The 16,199-nt window shown below is 33.9% G+C and overlaps 3 protein-coding genes across 8 annotated transcripts in view; 2 read left to right on the top strand and 1 right to left on the bottom strand.

Annotated features, from left to right (window-relative positions):
- Positions 1 to 5,400, top strand: part of LOC101738321 (myotubularin-related protein 10-A) — a 33,212-nt gene extending 27,812 nt beyond the window's left edge. For all 6 annotated transcript variants that reach the window (XM_038018522.2, XM_062674613.1, XM_038018521.2 and 3 more), the window contains 2 exons: positions 2 to 177; positions 1,064 to 5,400. In XM_038018522.2, coding sequence (XP_037874450.1) covers positions 2 to 177; positions 1,064 to 1,300 — 413 coding nt within the window. In that variant the 3' untranslated portion in view covers positions 1,301 to 5,400. The remainder of the gene's footprint in view (position 1; positions 178 to 1,063) is intronic.
- A 645-nt stretch (positions 5,401 to 6,045) lies between these two features.
- On the bottom strand, positions 6,046 to 11,647 carry LOC101738463 (metaxin-1). Its single transcript, XM_004933694.5, has 6 exons — positions 11,465 to 11,647; positions 11,237 to 11,383; positions 10,847 to 11,116; positions 10,320 to 10,554; positions 9,520 to 9,674; positions 6,046 to 8,886 (listed from the first exon to the last, which is right to left on the bottom strand). The coding sequence occupies exons 1-6, from the start codon at positions 11,540 to 11,542 to the stop codon at positions 8,818 to 8,820; spliced, it is 954 nt and encodes a 317-aa protein (XP_004933751.1). The 5' UTR covers positions 11,543 to 11,647; the 3' UTR covers positions 6,046 to 8,817.
- A 2,398-nt stretch (positions 11,648 to 14,045) lies between these two features.
- On the top strand, positions 14,046 to 15,550 carry LOC692879 (endoplasmic reticulum protein). Its single transcript, NM_001046724.1, is given in 1 exon segment — positions 14,046 to 15,550. A coding segment is annotated over 1 exon segment (633 nt). The 5' UTR covers positions 14,046 to 14,196; the 3' UTR covers positions 14,830 to 15,550.
- Positions 15,551 to 16,199: the final 649 nt, after the last annotated feature.

The following is a 16,199-nucleotide window of genomic DNA, read 5'->3' as shown; positions in this document are numbered from 1 at the left end:
GCAATAATTTCGTCGCCGAACAAACAAGCCGTCGAGCTGCCGCGACTAGAACCCTGCACTTCGGTAGCGGGCACCGAGCTGTGGTCGCAGTGCTACGAGCGCTGGCTGCTGCCGCTCGACGTGCCGCACGCCGGCGACGTGCAGTACCACGTGTTTCACTACGCCGTGCTCAAGGAGGTGAGGCTCTTTATAGTCCTGCTCTCGCGGATCGCTTGGAACCTTTGGGTCTACGGAGGGACTTCGGTTCTCTCTGTGTTTTATACCGCATGGTCCATGGGGAATGCTCTGAGGAATTATTCGAGATGATTCCCTCATCTCCTTTTTATCATCGCACCTCCCGCCATCGGAGCAGAGTTCATCCATATTATCTGGAACCGCTGCGTTCATCGACAGTGCGTTTCCAAAGATCTTTTTTGCCACGTACCATCCGGCTTTGGAATGAACTCCCCTCCACGGTGTTTTCCGAGCGCTATGACATGTCCTTCTTCAAACGAGGCTTGCGGAGAGTACTTTATGGTAGGCAGCGGCTTAGCTCTGCCCCTGGCATTGCTGACGTCCATGAGCGACGGTGACCACTTACCATCAGGTGGGCCGTATGCTCGTCTGCCTACAAAGGCAATAAAAAAAAAAAAAAAAAAAAAAAAAAAAGTTATGATTCCCTGGTACTCCAAACGTCTCCCTGGTATTTGTCATACCATATCTTTTTCTCTTCAAAGCTTTCGTTGCCTGGTACAAAGATCGCTGCTTGTTCTTTTCAGTACAATTTAACTCTTTGCGATTTCATTATTCCTAGTGTCGAGATTTTAAAAATCATCAATTAAAATAATAAACGCTTTAAATAAAAAATATTACTTAATTTATTTATTGAATTTTGTTAATGCCATTATCGATAGGCGCCTGTGCGGTCTACCTGATGGTGAGTGGTTACCCTACAATGCCATGGGCACAGTCAACACCGGCGCGGTCCACTGGCGACTCGTCCATTAGTGCCCACACTGAGCTAATCCTTTGCTCCCGTTCACAGATACAGCACACACAGCTAATCCGTGTCCATTGTTCACAGATACAGCAGTTGAACGAGAAGCTGAACTCGCTGTCGATATTCTCAAACAGACAGTCGTTGGGCGGCAGCTCGGCGTCCGGCGCGGAGGGGCCCGGGGACCGCACCGCCGTGTCGCGGTTCTACCCGTTCAGTCGGTCGCGGGGCCCCGCCGCGCCCGCGCTCGACGCCATGCAGCTCAGCGCCATCGACGCCGCCTCGCTGCTCGACTCGCTGTCGCTACTGAACGCGCCGGACTAGACCCCCCCAACCCCCCGCCCGCGTTACATCCCCTTCGAACAATTGTGCCTTCGAACTAACACACGAACAAGATATACGGAAGCGTCAGACTAAAATCTGGTATGTGCAAAAACTCTATTTTGAATTGACGAGTAAAAACGTTTTCGTGTAAACGTTTATATGAAGGTGAATTTGTAAGAACTATAATCAAATGACAACTATGGACACATAACAGTTTTTTTTTATACGCGGTAGATAGGGCTGTGAACTATATGAAAAGGTCAAAAAGTAAAAATCTCAAAAAGTGCACATGGCAGATTTTGGTTTGACAACGACGATATGTCAAGTTAAAAGGCACCTTCAAGCCGATCGCAAGATTTTTGTAAGCTAATATTCTTACACTGGAATTAGTAGATTCGTTGTCACGTGGTTTTTTTTATTGCTTATATGGGTGGACGAGCTCACAGCCCACCTGGTGTTAAGTGATTACCGGAGCCCATAGACATCTACAATGTAAATTTCGCCATTACCTTGAGATATAAGTTCTATGGTCTCAGTATAGTTACAACGGCTACCCCACCCTTCAAACCGAAACGCATTATTGCTTCACGGCAGAAATAGGCGGGTTGGTGGTACCTACCCGTGCGGACTCATAAGAGGTCCTACCACCAGTAAAATACCACACTGGACCCTCATGTTGCCGGCATAATGCTTCCTGCCCCTATATTTTGTACATTCGTTTACATGTAACAACAGAATATCCTTTATAAATGGAAAATCAAGGACATCTGCCATCTCTGCCTCGCATCGCAATACCGGTCATATGACGTCACCACAATGCCACGTCCTTAACGACCGATTTAAAAATAAAGATCCCAATTTCAGAATTTAGTCAATGTTCAGAATAATATTTTTTTCATCTAACAACAATTGAATGAACATACGTATTCTAACGGCATGCCACTATCAGCGACCATTTTTCACCAGGTAGACCGTCTGCTAGTCTGATTACAGAGGCAATAAAAACAAAGGCCCAAACGTCACGATTATTTTCACGTATACGTCTAACCACTTGTGAGCTTCACTGTACCGAACTGTGAATAACGATGTTAATTACGCGTCTCCCATAATGAACAACTACCGAATAAATAACACATAAACATTATTAATTAAATTACCGTCTGTTCGTGGAACGCATACGCGGTTTTAATTGCAATATGAATAAATCTTATTTTCTTCAATGCATATTTAAATTAAACAAAATAAATCATACACACTTAGGTTATATGAAGAGTTGTAACTGGTGACCTCATAGTAAATATCGATTGCATTTCGACAACCCAAATTCTTGCTAATATTATAATTCTAAAGCTACTTCGTGTGTTTGTGTGTGACAAAAATTACTATTACGTACTGAGGGATACGTATCTACTTGCACATTAACGCGCGTTAAGCCGCGTGCAAAAGCTAGTGTGTTCTATAAACTTCTAGTTATGAATAATTAGAAGTATGTGTTATTTAATGTAAAAAATGATTTCGTGTTAGCGAGTAGAACAGGATATTCAAAATTGATAGTACAGTAATAAATAGTGTTAATGTCCGTTTAAATTCGTGGTGTCGACAGGCCGCGGTCACCGCTTAGCACCAGCCGGGGTTTGATGCACTCACGTACCCGCCTACGCTAAGTACAGATTATCGGCTTAAGATGACATTGGTACAAAATAACCAAAATCAAAAAGGCGTACTAGTGCAGAGTGAAAATAAATAATCGATCGTACAACACTAATAAAACGAATAATCGACTAAATCAATCGATCGTGGAATCGAATTTAAGATCGCGTTAAAAATTATTTTCTTACGAATTAGTCGCAATGCGGAATTGATTGAGACTTATATTTGAATGCAAATTGAAATATTTTTTTATAATATTTAAAATATAAAAAATTAAAAAGGCGAATTATGGTCAGACCATGTTACGTGGACAGAATATTTCTAAAATATTATATTTTTCAGTAAAATGTCATGTGACCATTCCTACTATAAATATTTTGTTTAGAACTCTGTTCTTTTCGAAATTGTTTAGAACTTAATATCGTATAAGAAGTAAAGAAAATGTCCACTTGTCCCAATACCTGGGTATTTTAAAAATTATAATAAAAAGCTATTGTAATACTTAAAAATAAAAATATTCGTTTTTTGAAGTTAAATGCAACAAAATTGTACTATTAAGATCGCCTTAACCGAAACTCTGATGCCAAAAAAGAACTAGCTTCAAAAAATATTAATGTCTCCAAATCTCAAAATAGAAGCCAGTTGTGTCTGGTTACATTTACATTATCTTCCTAATCAAATATATTTAGGATATGTGACTTAGTTTAAGTTCATAATTCGTACTTCAAATGGGGAAAACGAAGCAGGGATTAGCAATAAACAACAACAACTAATTGCTCTGATGTCGTTATCCAGACGAAACAATAGAGATTGACAAAATGGAATCCGGGAATCTTTTTGTTTGTAACATCTGAATATTTGAAAGCTAATCATGGTTTGTAACTGTAAAATTTGTCTAGTTTCTGTCACCTTTTAATTTTCCTCAGACAATGAAATTAGTAATAACAGCATATAGATATCCGTGATCAGTTAAACGGTAGGCAGCGGCTTGGCTCTGCCCCTAGCATTGCTGCAGTTTATGGACGACGGTAATCACTCACCATCAGGTGGGCCGCATTCTCGTCTGCCTACAAGGGCAATAAAAAATATATAAAAACCTGCATATATAAATTGCGTCAAAAATATATTGTTTATATTAACAAGAAATACAATAAGTGAACTTAACAATAAGTGAAAAACAAATAAAAATATACCTAATTTCAATAGCTTCTGTACTGCAGGGAGCTAATATCGAAGTTTTTATGTACAATATACCAAAATAATAGTTATAAAAAAATACATTTTAATTTTAATAACGTTGTGTTTTAATGCGGCAGCTTCGTTTCGGAACAATCTAGAAAACAATTAATGTTAATTAATAGAGTTACGTTTTAATTATTTATTTCTTAATACTAACGCGAGTCATTTATTTTGTAAGCTGTTTATGAATAATGATAATAAATAAAATAAAACTTATTATGAAAATTAGTGTACGGATTAGATCATCACATTAACTTTTTAGGTGGTGACATTAAGAATACTTTTATTATGTAGAAAATCCTGCCAGGTTTAGATTGTTCACAAGAAAAAAAAAATCGCATTGCTGACGTGTAACCTCACCGGCTTTACATCGTATGTACGTATGTGTACCTTACAACGACAGGAAGGTCACTGTTAGTCGATAATTAGTATATCATTCGGAACGTAAAATCGATTTCAACCATTCGGGTGTACTGAATGAATGAATGAATGAATGATTCATTTTATTTCAGACAAGTCCATATATTGTGTACATAGTATCATTGAAACATACTTAAAATTAACAAAACCAATCAAATAAAAGAGATACATTTATTAAAAATAATTATCAGTTGAATACATTTCAAATATTCCATTCAACTGATACTTACTTCGAACCAACCATTATTATTATCTAGTCCGCAAGTAAACCATGGTACAATGGTTCAAGTGCCGACAGTCATAACGGTCTGTTAATGCCTGCAAGTAACATGTTGACTATATTAATGTACATTAGTAATGAAACAATATAATTTTTAAGCGTATTTAGTTATGATTTTAAGAATTGTTATATATACTAACCGAAGCCGGTTATATACCGGATTCTTTGCATATTTTCCGTGTTTGAAGTTGTTACGTTTCCACTTAATTTATGTAACATAAGGTACGATGTAAAATTTAATTAATTTTAAAGTACATTACAATTGTAAGTGCGTATTAACAAATTGAAACGTCAATATATATACATATATTATCAATGTTTGTAAATTTAATAAAATTTTGTATAGAAACATAATTTTGCGAGGAATTGGTAGCCAAATGACACCAATGCATACATCGATCGCTAGTTAAGATTTTAATGCTGACTGTACCAAATTATGTTGTTGATTGTACCTGAAAAGGTGGACGTAGGAAATGTTCAAGAAATAAATAAAAGATTTAATTATTGATAACTGCATTTTTTATTATTCCTTCGTCCACGAAATGTTTTGTAGTTGCCGTGTTTGCTGAATGACGCGGTGGTGGAACCCTCAGACACAGTCCACCGAGTTTCTCGCCGGATCTTCTCAGTGGGTCCCGTTTCCGATCCGGAGGTAGATTCTGCGAAGCACGGCTCAGGGTTCGTGTTAGCAACGTCGTCAGGTTTGAGCCCCGTGAGCTCACTTACTAGTTAAGGTTACTTGTTAGGTATAGCCTTTCAAGGCTAGGTTCAGCTTAGGTAGGAAAAAAAAGGTAGTGGAAAATTTAGCGCCCCTGACTGGGCGCCGAGGATCGTGGGTTCGATTCCCCCATCGGGTACATTCGTGTGATGAATAGGTTTGTTCGCTCTTTGTCTGGGTGTTTTTTTATCTATATATGTATATATTTAAACGTTTAAAAGTATATACAGATAACACAGAATCCTAATTTGGGGCCCAATGATCGTGCGTTATTTGTTCCTTATTATTTATTATTATTAATTTAGTATTGTTTCATTTATCCAGTCTTTAAACAATACATCTACAGCAAATATTATAACGACTTCTATGTATGTTAAATTAAAAGCCAATGACGAAATGTCCTTAATAAAAGAGAATACAATAAACAATAAAACTCAGTTTCAACGTAACCGTTTATTTAATCGACGTAATAAATTAAAACATCAGTACATTCTACAGTACGAAACAAAACTACAGCGTGCAACAAGTACGGCCGGCCACAGACTACACAACGTATAGATGCGGCGACGACGCCAACATCTATCCGCATAGTCATAACGAGTCTGTACCTACTCGAATATGAAATCATGGACATCGCAATACGCAATACACTTGCACAGCTTGCCGTGAACAAATAATCATAATAACGAATAATCAAACAGGACCGCAAAAATTTAATACTCAATACACATGGAAACATGTTTAAATGCACTAAAATACAAAGATACAGAGACGAACGTAAATCGTAAATCTCGTAATATGGAATTTATAGTCTAGTCGTTTGTTAATTCAAATAATTTACGATTATTTTCGATCTAGTCTTTCGTCTTTCAAATTATAACAACTGCTAACATTCTGCAGCGCACGCAATTTGAAAACAATCAAACCTTATGAAACAGAAACAATGGACCTACAGACAATTACTAAACCATCAAGTCCCAAAGCACTAACATTATTTAATCATCAACAATATTATAGCGTATAAATTTATCTTTTTATTCGCAGCCTTCTATCATTAAAGCAGCTCTGACTTTCGAATCATACCAAATTCAAACTTTTATTTAAACATTTTTTTCTTCTCCTTTCCAACCAACACAATATCCTTATTATAACTTCGTAAACAATTCAAGTAATTGAACTAATGAAACATAAAATTTACAAACAGAATACCAATGAAATTTAAAACTATATTTTTTTAACATTTATTTTTAAAACTATAGTTCAATTATTTGAAGACGATGGATGTAACAGAAACATTTGAATGTTTAGATTGATAGAGATAGACATAACTATTACATTCTTTGTCTTTTATGTGCATACATATTTCTAGTACGTGTTGTGTTAATAGTAATTATTACGAGAGAAAAAAAAACGCGTGATTCAACCGTAAAAGTTTTTCATTAATTCAATTTTACTATACCTCGCCCATTGCGGCGTGACTGACTGTTTGTTTAGGGTATAATTGAAAAACATAAAAAAAAATTATGTGTGTATTTTGACGTATATTATAACTTCAAATAGCTGAGAGAAAAGTCTTCCACATATTGACTGTAATTAATTTAAAAAAAAATTAGCAGGCCCGTTGTCGCTGGTAACTGAATACGCAGCACGGAAGCGACTAAAATGACTTCGAATTTAGTTTTATATTTCTATTCTATAGGATATACTCTGTGTGGTTTTTATATATTATATGCCTTATTAGGTACAGTGTATACGAGGTAACACAAAAATTATGCGCGCGCATTGCCGTCCGAAAGGTACCATGTGTACTAATAAAATAAAGCCGTAGTTGAAAAAAATACTCGGTATATATTAGGAGAAATAAAAAATAAAACCATACATAAATTTTTAGAAAGAAATGGGAGTGCATTAATTATTTTACTATAAAGCTAGTACTCCCATGTAAATGTATTGCTCTACCATTTTAATTTGTGAATTTTAAACATTAATGGCATCTTTATTTATAATGAAACAAAAAATATCTATAGGGCTTCAAGAGAAATCACATAATGTTCTCCTGTTATGGTCGATATTTAAGGTATTTTGCATAAAATGGATTTGCCCATGCATGAGATTTATATACATATATTGTAAAGTAGTAGTACTGGCATGAAAGCACAGCCCGCAATGTAATATCGAATGCGCGAGGTTAGTGAACTCACACGACAAGGGTTCATCAACCTAAAAGGCTTATTACACTTGGCTAAATTTAGTCGACTGAATTCAGAAGCAAATTTAGAAGCAAGTTAGAAGTTTCTGATTACACTGTTCTTAATTCAGTTACTGAATCAATTGCCAGTTTAAACCCGACGAAATTGGACGTGTTGTGTGTGTAAGAGGATAGCCCCAGTATTGCCTAGACAACAAAAATTTGGTCTTGGTGTAGCCCTCGCTGTCGGCTCAATTAAATAAAAATAATAAACGGAAGAATATGGGTGAAGAAATATTTATTGCTGCACGGGAAGTTAGCAAATATGAACATTATGAGTGATTTAGAACCTGCAGACTACAGAAATTATCTAAGAATGGATTCGAGATCGTTTGACCTAATATTAAACCTTGTGACACCGTTTATTCAAAAGCAGTATACTATCCTACGAGATAGTATAAGTCCAAAAGAAAGACTGGTTCTAACATTAAGATTTCTTGTAACAGGAAATTCGTATCAAGGTGTAAAATTTAGTTCTTTAATATCCCAAACCCTGCTGACAAAAATTATCACTGAAACATGTCGAGCTATTTATAAATGTCTGGCACATTAAATGAAGGTAACTGAAATAAATACTTTTTATTCGGAAGTAAAAAACAAGCTAAAACGTCCTTACGCACGGAGAGCTATGGGACGACTGAAATCATTAAGTAACTAAATGCGATTACACCTTCCTAAATGCATTTCTATTTAGGCTTCTTAATGATTTAGTCAGTCAGAAACCATCCTTGCTACTGAATTTAGTATGCTAGCTTACTGAATGCTATTACACTTCACTGAATTCAGTAGACTAAATTTAGCCAAATGTAATAAGCCAAAAACATCAATCTTATGCATTGTCTAGACGGTTAAGTAATGTGAATTTATCCCTTCCTACATAAATTTAGGTACCCACAATACCTTTGGACAGCAGTGTATGTCATCAGCTGTGAGCTTGGTTAAGTTATAAACTTCAGTTACTATCAGTTGTCCTCTTCTTCATTCTCAAACATTTCATTGTAATCTCGCGAGTGCTCAAAGTCTTTCAGCTCCTAAACAGAATATGGATTGTTAAATTATTCTTCATTATGTAAAACAGTATAATTGGTGCAAGGACATTTGTGAGTCCACACGGGTAGGTACGACCACCTTGCTCATTTCTGCTGTAAAGCAGTAATGCGTTTCGGTCTGAAGGGTGGGGCAACCGTTGTACTATAAAAACTAGAGACCTTAGAGCTCATGTCTCAAGATTGGTAGCGGCATTTACGTTGTAGATATCTATAAGCTCCGATAACCGCTTAACATCAGGTGTGCCGTGAGCTCGTCCACCTATCTAATCAATAAAAAAATACTTTCAATAAAAGTTTAGTACCTAATAAAATTAATTTATTTTTATTTCAACATTTATTCAAGACCTTCTTATATTTACTAAGCTACGATATCCTGCACAGCGGCATGTTTAACCTTGCACCTTGGTAGCGACGCAAAAAGGGGCATAGTACACTTAGTTCTAATAATATTTTTCCCATTTTTTTTGTATGTAAGTGTATAAGCAAGCTTCTATCCTTTAGTTTGTATGTGCTGTAGTTGGTAAATCAGGGTACTTATTCTAAAGTGTACAATTGGTAATGGGAATGCTAATAGTTACAAATTAAATATTCATTATTAACAAAAAAATTACATACTTGAAACATTCCATTAGCCACTGCATACCCCGTCATAGCAATAGCAGCAAACAGGGCTGCTAAGATTTTATTTCGAGTCTGGTTGGGAAAGTTTGCGGCTTCTCTATCAGACTGCGAGCCTGTGGACTGTTTCTTTGCATTCTGTTTATTATATTCTGTAATTTGTATACTCATTATTGAGTTTGAAAGAAACAACATAAAAACAGAAAATTTTATTAAAAAAATACAAAAATTTTATTATTGCCAGGCACTGCTATTTTTGATAATGCAAATGATGTCTCTGTTTTTTCTCACAATCTTCTGCTTCTCTTCACATTCTCACAATTAGTATATAATAAAACCCCTACTATGTTTTATTATTTAATTAACTGAATTGTGTGCTTAAACACATGTGTTGAGTAACACATACTAATAATATATAGATATATTGTAACGATAGATATATTGTCCACCTTATGGTATAAGATTTGAGTCTCAATTGCGTTGTCTCATTTATAAGTTCCACATATAAATAAATATTGTTAACATAATGCCAAATAATGAGAAAGAAAACTTTCTAACAGCTTTTATTAAACCTATTTTCTTGTTCAAAATCCTCTTTATTCATAAATGTTGAGTAGACATATCCACAATTAGTGTGGTTCAGCCTAGAAAAGCACTACCTCATTGCTTACCCCAGGTATCATAAGAAAAGTCACTTCTTCAGTAGATGTTCAATAGAGATTGTACAGCAGCATTGACTGAGTGTTCGATGTGATATACATATTTTTAATAACCTTTATTTAATTTACATTACTTACCATCTGTGACGTGTCTAAAATTTTTCTGATTGATCCTGGCCACAAATCTTGCCAAATTTGCAGTGCCTTTGACATGGTTTGACAGAGTCCCATTAGGAAATGGTGCTTTCACTAAAGGAGCTAAGTAAGCAAACACAATAGCGTCAAACGATGAAGGACGGTTTCCAAAGAAGTATTCACTCTCACCTAATCTATCTGATAATGTTTTAAGGCACTTCTCAGCTTCACTGTATATCTGGAAAGTGTTTTATGCAGCTTGATTTGATTTGACAGCAGCAGCATTTTGGATAACCATTTTTTTTTTTTAATTAACAATACTCAAGATAAATTGATCAGGAAAATATGACAATCTCCAAGGATCAAAGCAAGGGTATTTATTTCAACATAACCTATATACAAATAATTTACCTTTTAGCATGATTGATTATTCTGACTAACAGTAACAATAGTGACATGAATGTCATATTACATAAAGTTGATTTAATTTAATAGTCTACAAAAAATATATATTTACAAGCTCAACTTACAGTTTTCTCTATTTCTCTAAGATCAGTATGTTCTCCATACAATGCGTCTATCATTTCTTTGGCGGCATTCTGATACCGTGATGGATAAAAAAAATTAAATGGAATTCTCAAACATTTTGCAAATGTTGGCCTAGTTACATCATTGTAATTCTTTTCATCCACCCACCAAGCATACTGGTAAGCTGGGTATAACTTGTCTCGGAGGTATTGTGTGAATGCACTCGCTTCCGCTGCCTCTTTGGAGTTTAAATGTACATCTGTGTTGTAATGCTGAACATAAAAAATATCAACTTTTTTTTCTTAACTTGGAGAAATCTAGTGGTAACGAGAGCTAAGGGAAATATTTTTAAGGGAAATGTATTAAATTTATAAATCAGTTTCGGTACGTACTAGAGATTTCAAATGTTCTACTACTTCTTCAAAATTTGTAAGAACGGTCCGTCCATCTCTCATGACAGGAAGTCGACCTTTGGGGGTGAAAAATGGGTTATTCGACTCTCTCACTTTAACAGGCACACCGATAAATTTCATGTAAGTCTGAAAATATGAAATAATGAGATATTTTACCATTATTCAACGCCGGTTTGATTCATTTCAAGGTTATGTTATGAAACTTACTAATACTTTTAAACATTCTAAATCGATAGATGCTAGACCCCATTCTCCTCTCCAAATGTCTAATTCAATGTTAGCCATATTCGTTTTAAAAAAAATTGTACATTAATATTTTCTAACAATTCAAATCCTAAACAAAATACCTTTGACACTTCATTTGACATTGATTCGTCCATTGGACAGGCAAAGAAAACTTAGCTCATAGGGTGAAATCTTTTGTAACAAAGGTTAACGCCGTTTCTATTGTACTTATATAAGGGAGCCGGTAATGTAATTGATTGCAAAAGAAATATAAAGCGATTATTTAAGTCTGACAAAATAGCTCTCAGGTCATCTCATTATATTTATTTTATTTATTAAATTCAACGTCATCCCAATTGATTAATATTTACAATAAATAAAATTCATAAAATCCATTCATTTTTCATAGGACAAAATATAACAAAAATGTAAACACTATTCACAAGTTGATTTTTAAATTGTTATTGCTATCGAATAATAAAATTTAATTATTTCCTAAGTCTCCCAAGTAGATCGTTAAAATAATCAGAAGATAAAATGTGGCGAATATTTAATCTAATTAACAATTATTTTTTTATCGTTGTGCCTTCAGCGCTCAAATTATAATTTGGCAGCATTTGTAATTCGGTAAAAATCATGGAGTTAATAAGTAGAATAGTAACTCTTTGGTAAAAATGCTTTCACACGATTTGTTGAATCTAGATCATCAGAGTTCTATCATAAAGGCATAAATGACCTTCCTATTAAATGGCAGCAATGTATAGATAGCAATGGTAGATATTTTGATCAAATAAATAGGTTAAATGAAAAAAAAAAACGAATTTCAATTTTGCAGTACAAAATATAAGTTATATCTTATTACTTGACACTGGCTAATGCACAAACCGAGCGAGCCACAATAAAAAAAATGTAGATGTAAGTACGGTAGGTACCGTAAAATGGGGCGATTAGGGATTGAGAGGCGAATCGGGAAAAAACCGGGAAAATCTTTCGACGCTCAATATTAGTTTTATATTCGTTGCAAAATCTTCAATTTTTTGTAGTTTAATAGTAGAATGTTGAAAGTTCACAAAACAACTCTGAATATGCATGATAATAGCTGCTAACTTATAAAAAATCGCGTTTCAAATTAACTTCCTGTGGTGGTCATTATTTTAGTGTTAGAAACTTTGCTCTCTTTTATTTATTTGATAATAATAGAAGACGAATGTGATTTATAAACGTTATTTAGTGTTTGAACCATCATATATTATTAAAGGTAAGTCTCAGTTGTTATTAGTTTTAATGTATTTGATAAAATAAAAATACATGTAAAAATCTGTTGTTTTTGGGGATATTGGGGACGTCTTAGGTACAAATAACAACGAAAAAGGGGTTAATTGGGATGAGAATACGTGAAATGGAAACGACCTAAGTATAAATAGGTACAGGTTTGTAGGGTTGTCTATATAGTTATAACAATATTTTTTAAATTTGTTGGTAAAAATCTGGTTTATTCATGATGTTTTTGTCTAGACCTTTTATTCAAAATTATCAATGTGTTATTTTATTGTTTGGTAAATATTTATATTATCAGTTACGTATTGTTTTCTATTTTTAGATAATGCCTCGCGTGTACGTATCAAAGAGTGCAAAGCCTCATAAGAGATATGTTCCCTTAATATTGAAAACAGCAATAGAAGCCTTTGAAATTGGGAATAAGTCTTTAGTTGAAATAGCTAAGCAATTTAATATAAGTAAGTCGATTTTGCACAGACATCTAACAAGAACAATGAAATCTCAAGGTGGACAAAAATGTCTAAGTAATACATAGTAAAATATTTAATATTTGTTCAGAGTGGGGGTATTCATCTGATTAATCCATGGAATAACCGACACACCTAATCTCTTAACCCAGATAAAAATATCAGCCCCTAAGTACTTACCAAGAACGAAGAAATATAAACCGTTTATAAGAAAGCTTACTCTCCTTTGGGACTACAATAATGTCCACGGTAGCATGGTCTCCGTCAATGTTCATTCGGAGTTGTCCGATTACGCTGAACTAATTTTAAGTGATGAATTTAGATGTTTTTTTTAATTGTATCACAACTTACAGAACAAATCTGTCGCGGATCATTTCCCAAGTAAATATAAATTAATCATTAGTAAATAAATGTAATCAAGTTGATGATCACTTTGTTGGTGCAATTAAATAAATAAATAAATTAAAACCAAGTAGTGGCAGCCCTAGCAAATTTCTCATTTCGTCCCAATTAACCGCAATTTTCGGGTAAATAGGGATTACACCTATTTTTGCTTTTTTTGCTTAAACTGGAATGCTAATTGCATAGTTTTAAATTGGACAACAAAGATGCCCTCAAGACTCAATCATTTCGATCCTGATATAGCATTATATACATCAACAACTACCTTAAAATTGGTCATAAAGTTGGAATTTGTCCCTAATCGCCCCATTTTACCGGTACTTGTAAGTTGTAAGGTTTTAGGTTTCATACCTACTTCAGTGTTTTTTTTTATCACAATCTGTTTAGTAAGCGTAATTTACCGATTTGATTACTCTATTTACCCGCAACCATACACATAATATTACTGCAACAGTGTTTGTTAATCGTTAATCATAGTTATTATAATAATCATACTGCGGTGCTATTGTGGTCAGTTTAACTGAACAAATAATAATTTAAGAAATCTCCAAAAACTAATAACTAAATATGTCCATACAGTGGACCTTCATTGCTGGGTATCTATATTTCGAAATTGCTTTAGTGATGCTGATGATATTACCTATATTCAGTCCTAGAAGATGGAATCAATTTTTCAAATCACGTCTGTTTTCAATGTTTCGAGAAAACGTAGCTGTATATTTCTATGTGTTCATCGGTGTGTTGGCGTTGTTTTTGATTGATGCAGTGAGAGAGATACGGAAATATTCAAATGTTACGGACGTGAGCCACACTCATTTAGCTACCGAAATGAAAACTCACGTCAAGCTATTTCGAGCCCAAAGAAACTTCTATATTATAGGCTTTGCAATTTTCCTGACATTCGTAATACGTAGACTAATCACAATGTTGATTATACAAGACGAATTAAAACAGAAAGCCGAAAAAATAATAAAACAGGCAGAGGAGACAGTGAAACAGGCTAAAACAAGTATCCTAGCGAACACTTTACAATCAGAGGAATTACAACATTATGATGAAATAAATAGTCAATTAGAGGAAACTAAAATCCTATTAAAGTTAGAAAAGGATAGAGTGAAATTACTAGAGGATGATGTCAAAATGTGGCAGCAGAAATGTGAGGAAGCCATTGCCAGTAAACCCGGCAAAGGAGATGAATAATTACGAATCAGCCTTACTTCTTGAGACATTTTAATAATTAATGAAAAATGTGGATAGCTACTAATTTTAATAATTATGTCAATATTCTTAGCTTACAGCTTCAAAACAACTGCATTCTTATAACAATACAATAACCATTTTATTATTTTTCGGCTTGAAAATAAATTCTGTCTAAATGACACATGGCATATACCCTAAACTTTTCTTAGTTTTTCAAGCTTGACTAACCTTATAATACAAAATGGTGAGTATATTATGGTCACAATGTGCATAACTTGTGTAAGATTCAATATTGCAACCAAACATGGTAGATGGTAAGATTCTTTTTTTTTAATAGTGAGGGATGGTCTTGCATGCTTCTTTAATTAAAATGTGATCATGATGCTCAAATGAAACATGATGAAAAAAGTTTTACATTAATTCAAGGTCCTTTGAAAGTTACAGTTTTAGATATAAGTTTTTTTTGGTGTGGTATTGGTTAACCATTCATGAACTCTGATCTCTAATTTATCAATTTAATCTCATTATTCATCTAACATTATTTTATCCTTAAGGATTTATTTGTGCTAGTCTACAATATGAGATTAATGGCAATGATTTCAGCTTTTTTTATGTTTAAAATTAATTGATTATAATTAAATGTAGAAAATGCTAGTTCTATATTTAAATCCCTTGTTTATTATAATGATAATTGTGTTTTTATAATTGTTTTGAAATAAAATCTTATCGAATGGTAGTGAATTGTATTATTAATACGCTTTTATTAGCTTCAGATGTATGTATGTTAGTACGTAATGGAATCTTTGAACATGATTTTGACCCCCTTCTTAACGTCGGATTAACTCGAAATTTGGTATACTTATTAAGGACCGACAACAATTCAATATTAAAAAAAAAATGAAAAAATTTTAAATTTTCTTTTAGTTGAAAAGATGAAAAATAAATAATAGCTTTAAAAAAACTAACAAAATATACTTACAGAAAATACAATAAAAATAGAAAGTAAATTTTATTAATTTTGAATTAAAAATAGTGTAAGAAAAAAATATTTTATTGTAAAAAAAGCGTGAGGTGCATGGTATCAGTAGTTATAAATATTTTATGAGCAGACTAGCTTTTGCCTGCGACTTCATCTGGGTGGAATAGTTACTTTGGCATAACGCAAAATTTTACCCGCCTCTTCATTTACATAAAAAGTGAAGATATTTTTGAATAATAGAATATTAAGGAGCTATTTAAGGTACCAAAATCACGCTTTTTAACAGACTCCATAAGAGGAAGTTATCAATTCGACCATAATTTTTTATCTATGTATGTTCGCCGATTTCTCGAGAATGCTTGAACCGATTCTGATAATTCTTTTTTCTTTT

Source organism: Bombyx mori, chromosome 21, assembly GCF_030269925.1.
Source record: "Bombyx mori chromosome 21, ASM3026992v2".
NCBI classification, from domain to species: Eukaryota; Metazoa; Arthropoda; class Insecta; order Lepidoptera; family Bombycidae; genus Bombyx; species Bombyx mori.
Note: the sequence above shows the minus strand (reverse complement) of the source record. Positions and strands in the feature narration are given on the sequence as shown.

Coding starts and splice junctions, on each gene's coding strand:
- LOC101738463 (XM_004933694.5), bottom strand. CDS start 11,542: ATGGCTAACATTGAATTAGACATTTGGAGAGGAGAATGGGGTCTAGCA. Junction 10,555..10,846: donor TTAGAGAAATAGAGAAAACT/GTAAGTTGAGCT, acceptor AACACTTTCCAG/ATATACAGTGAAGCTGAGAA. Junction 9,675..10,319: donor TTTTAGACACGTCACAGATG/GTAAGTAATGTA, acceptor TACAAATTACAG/AATATAATAAACAGAATGCA.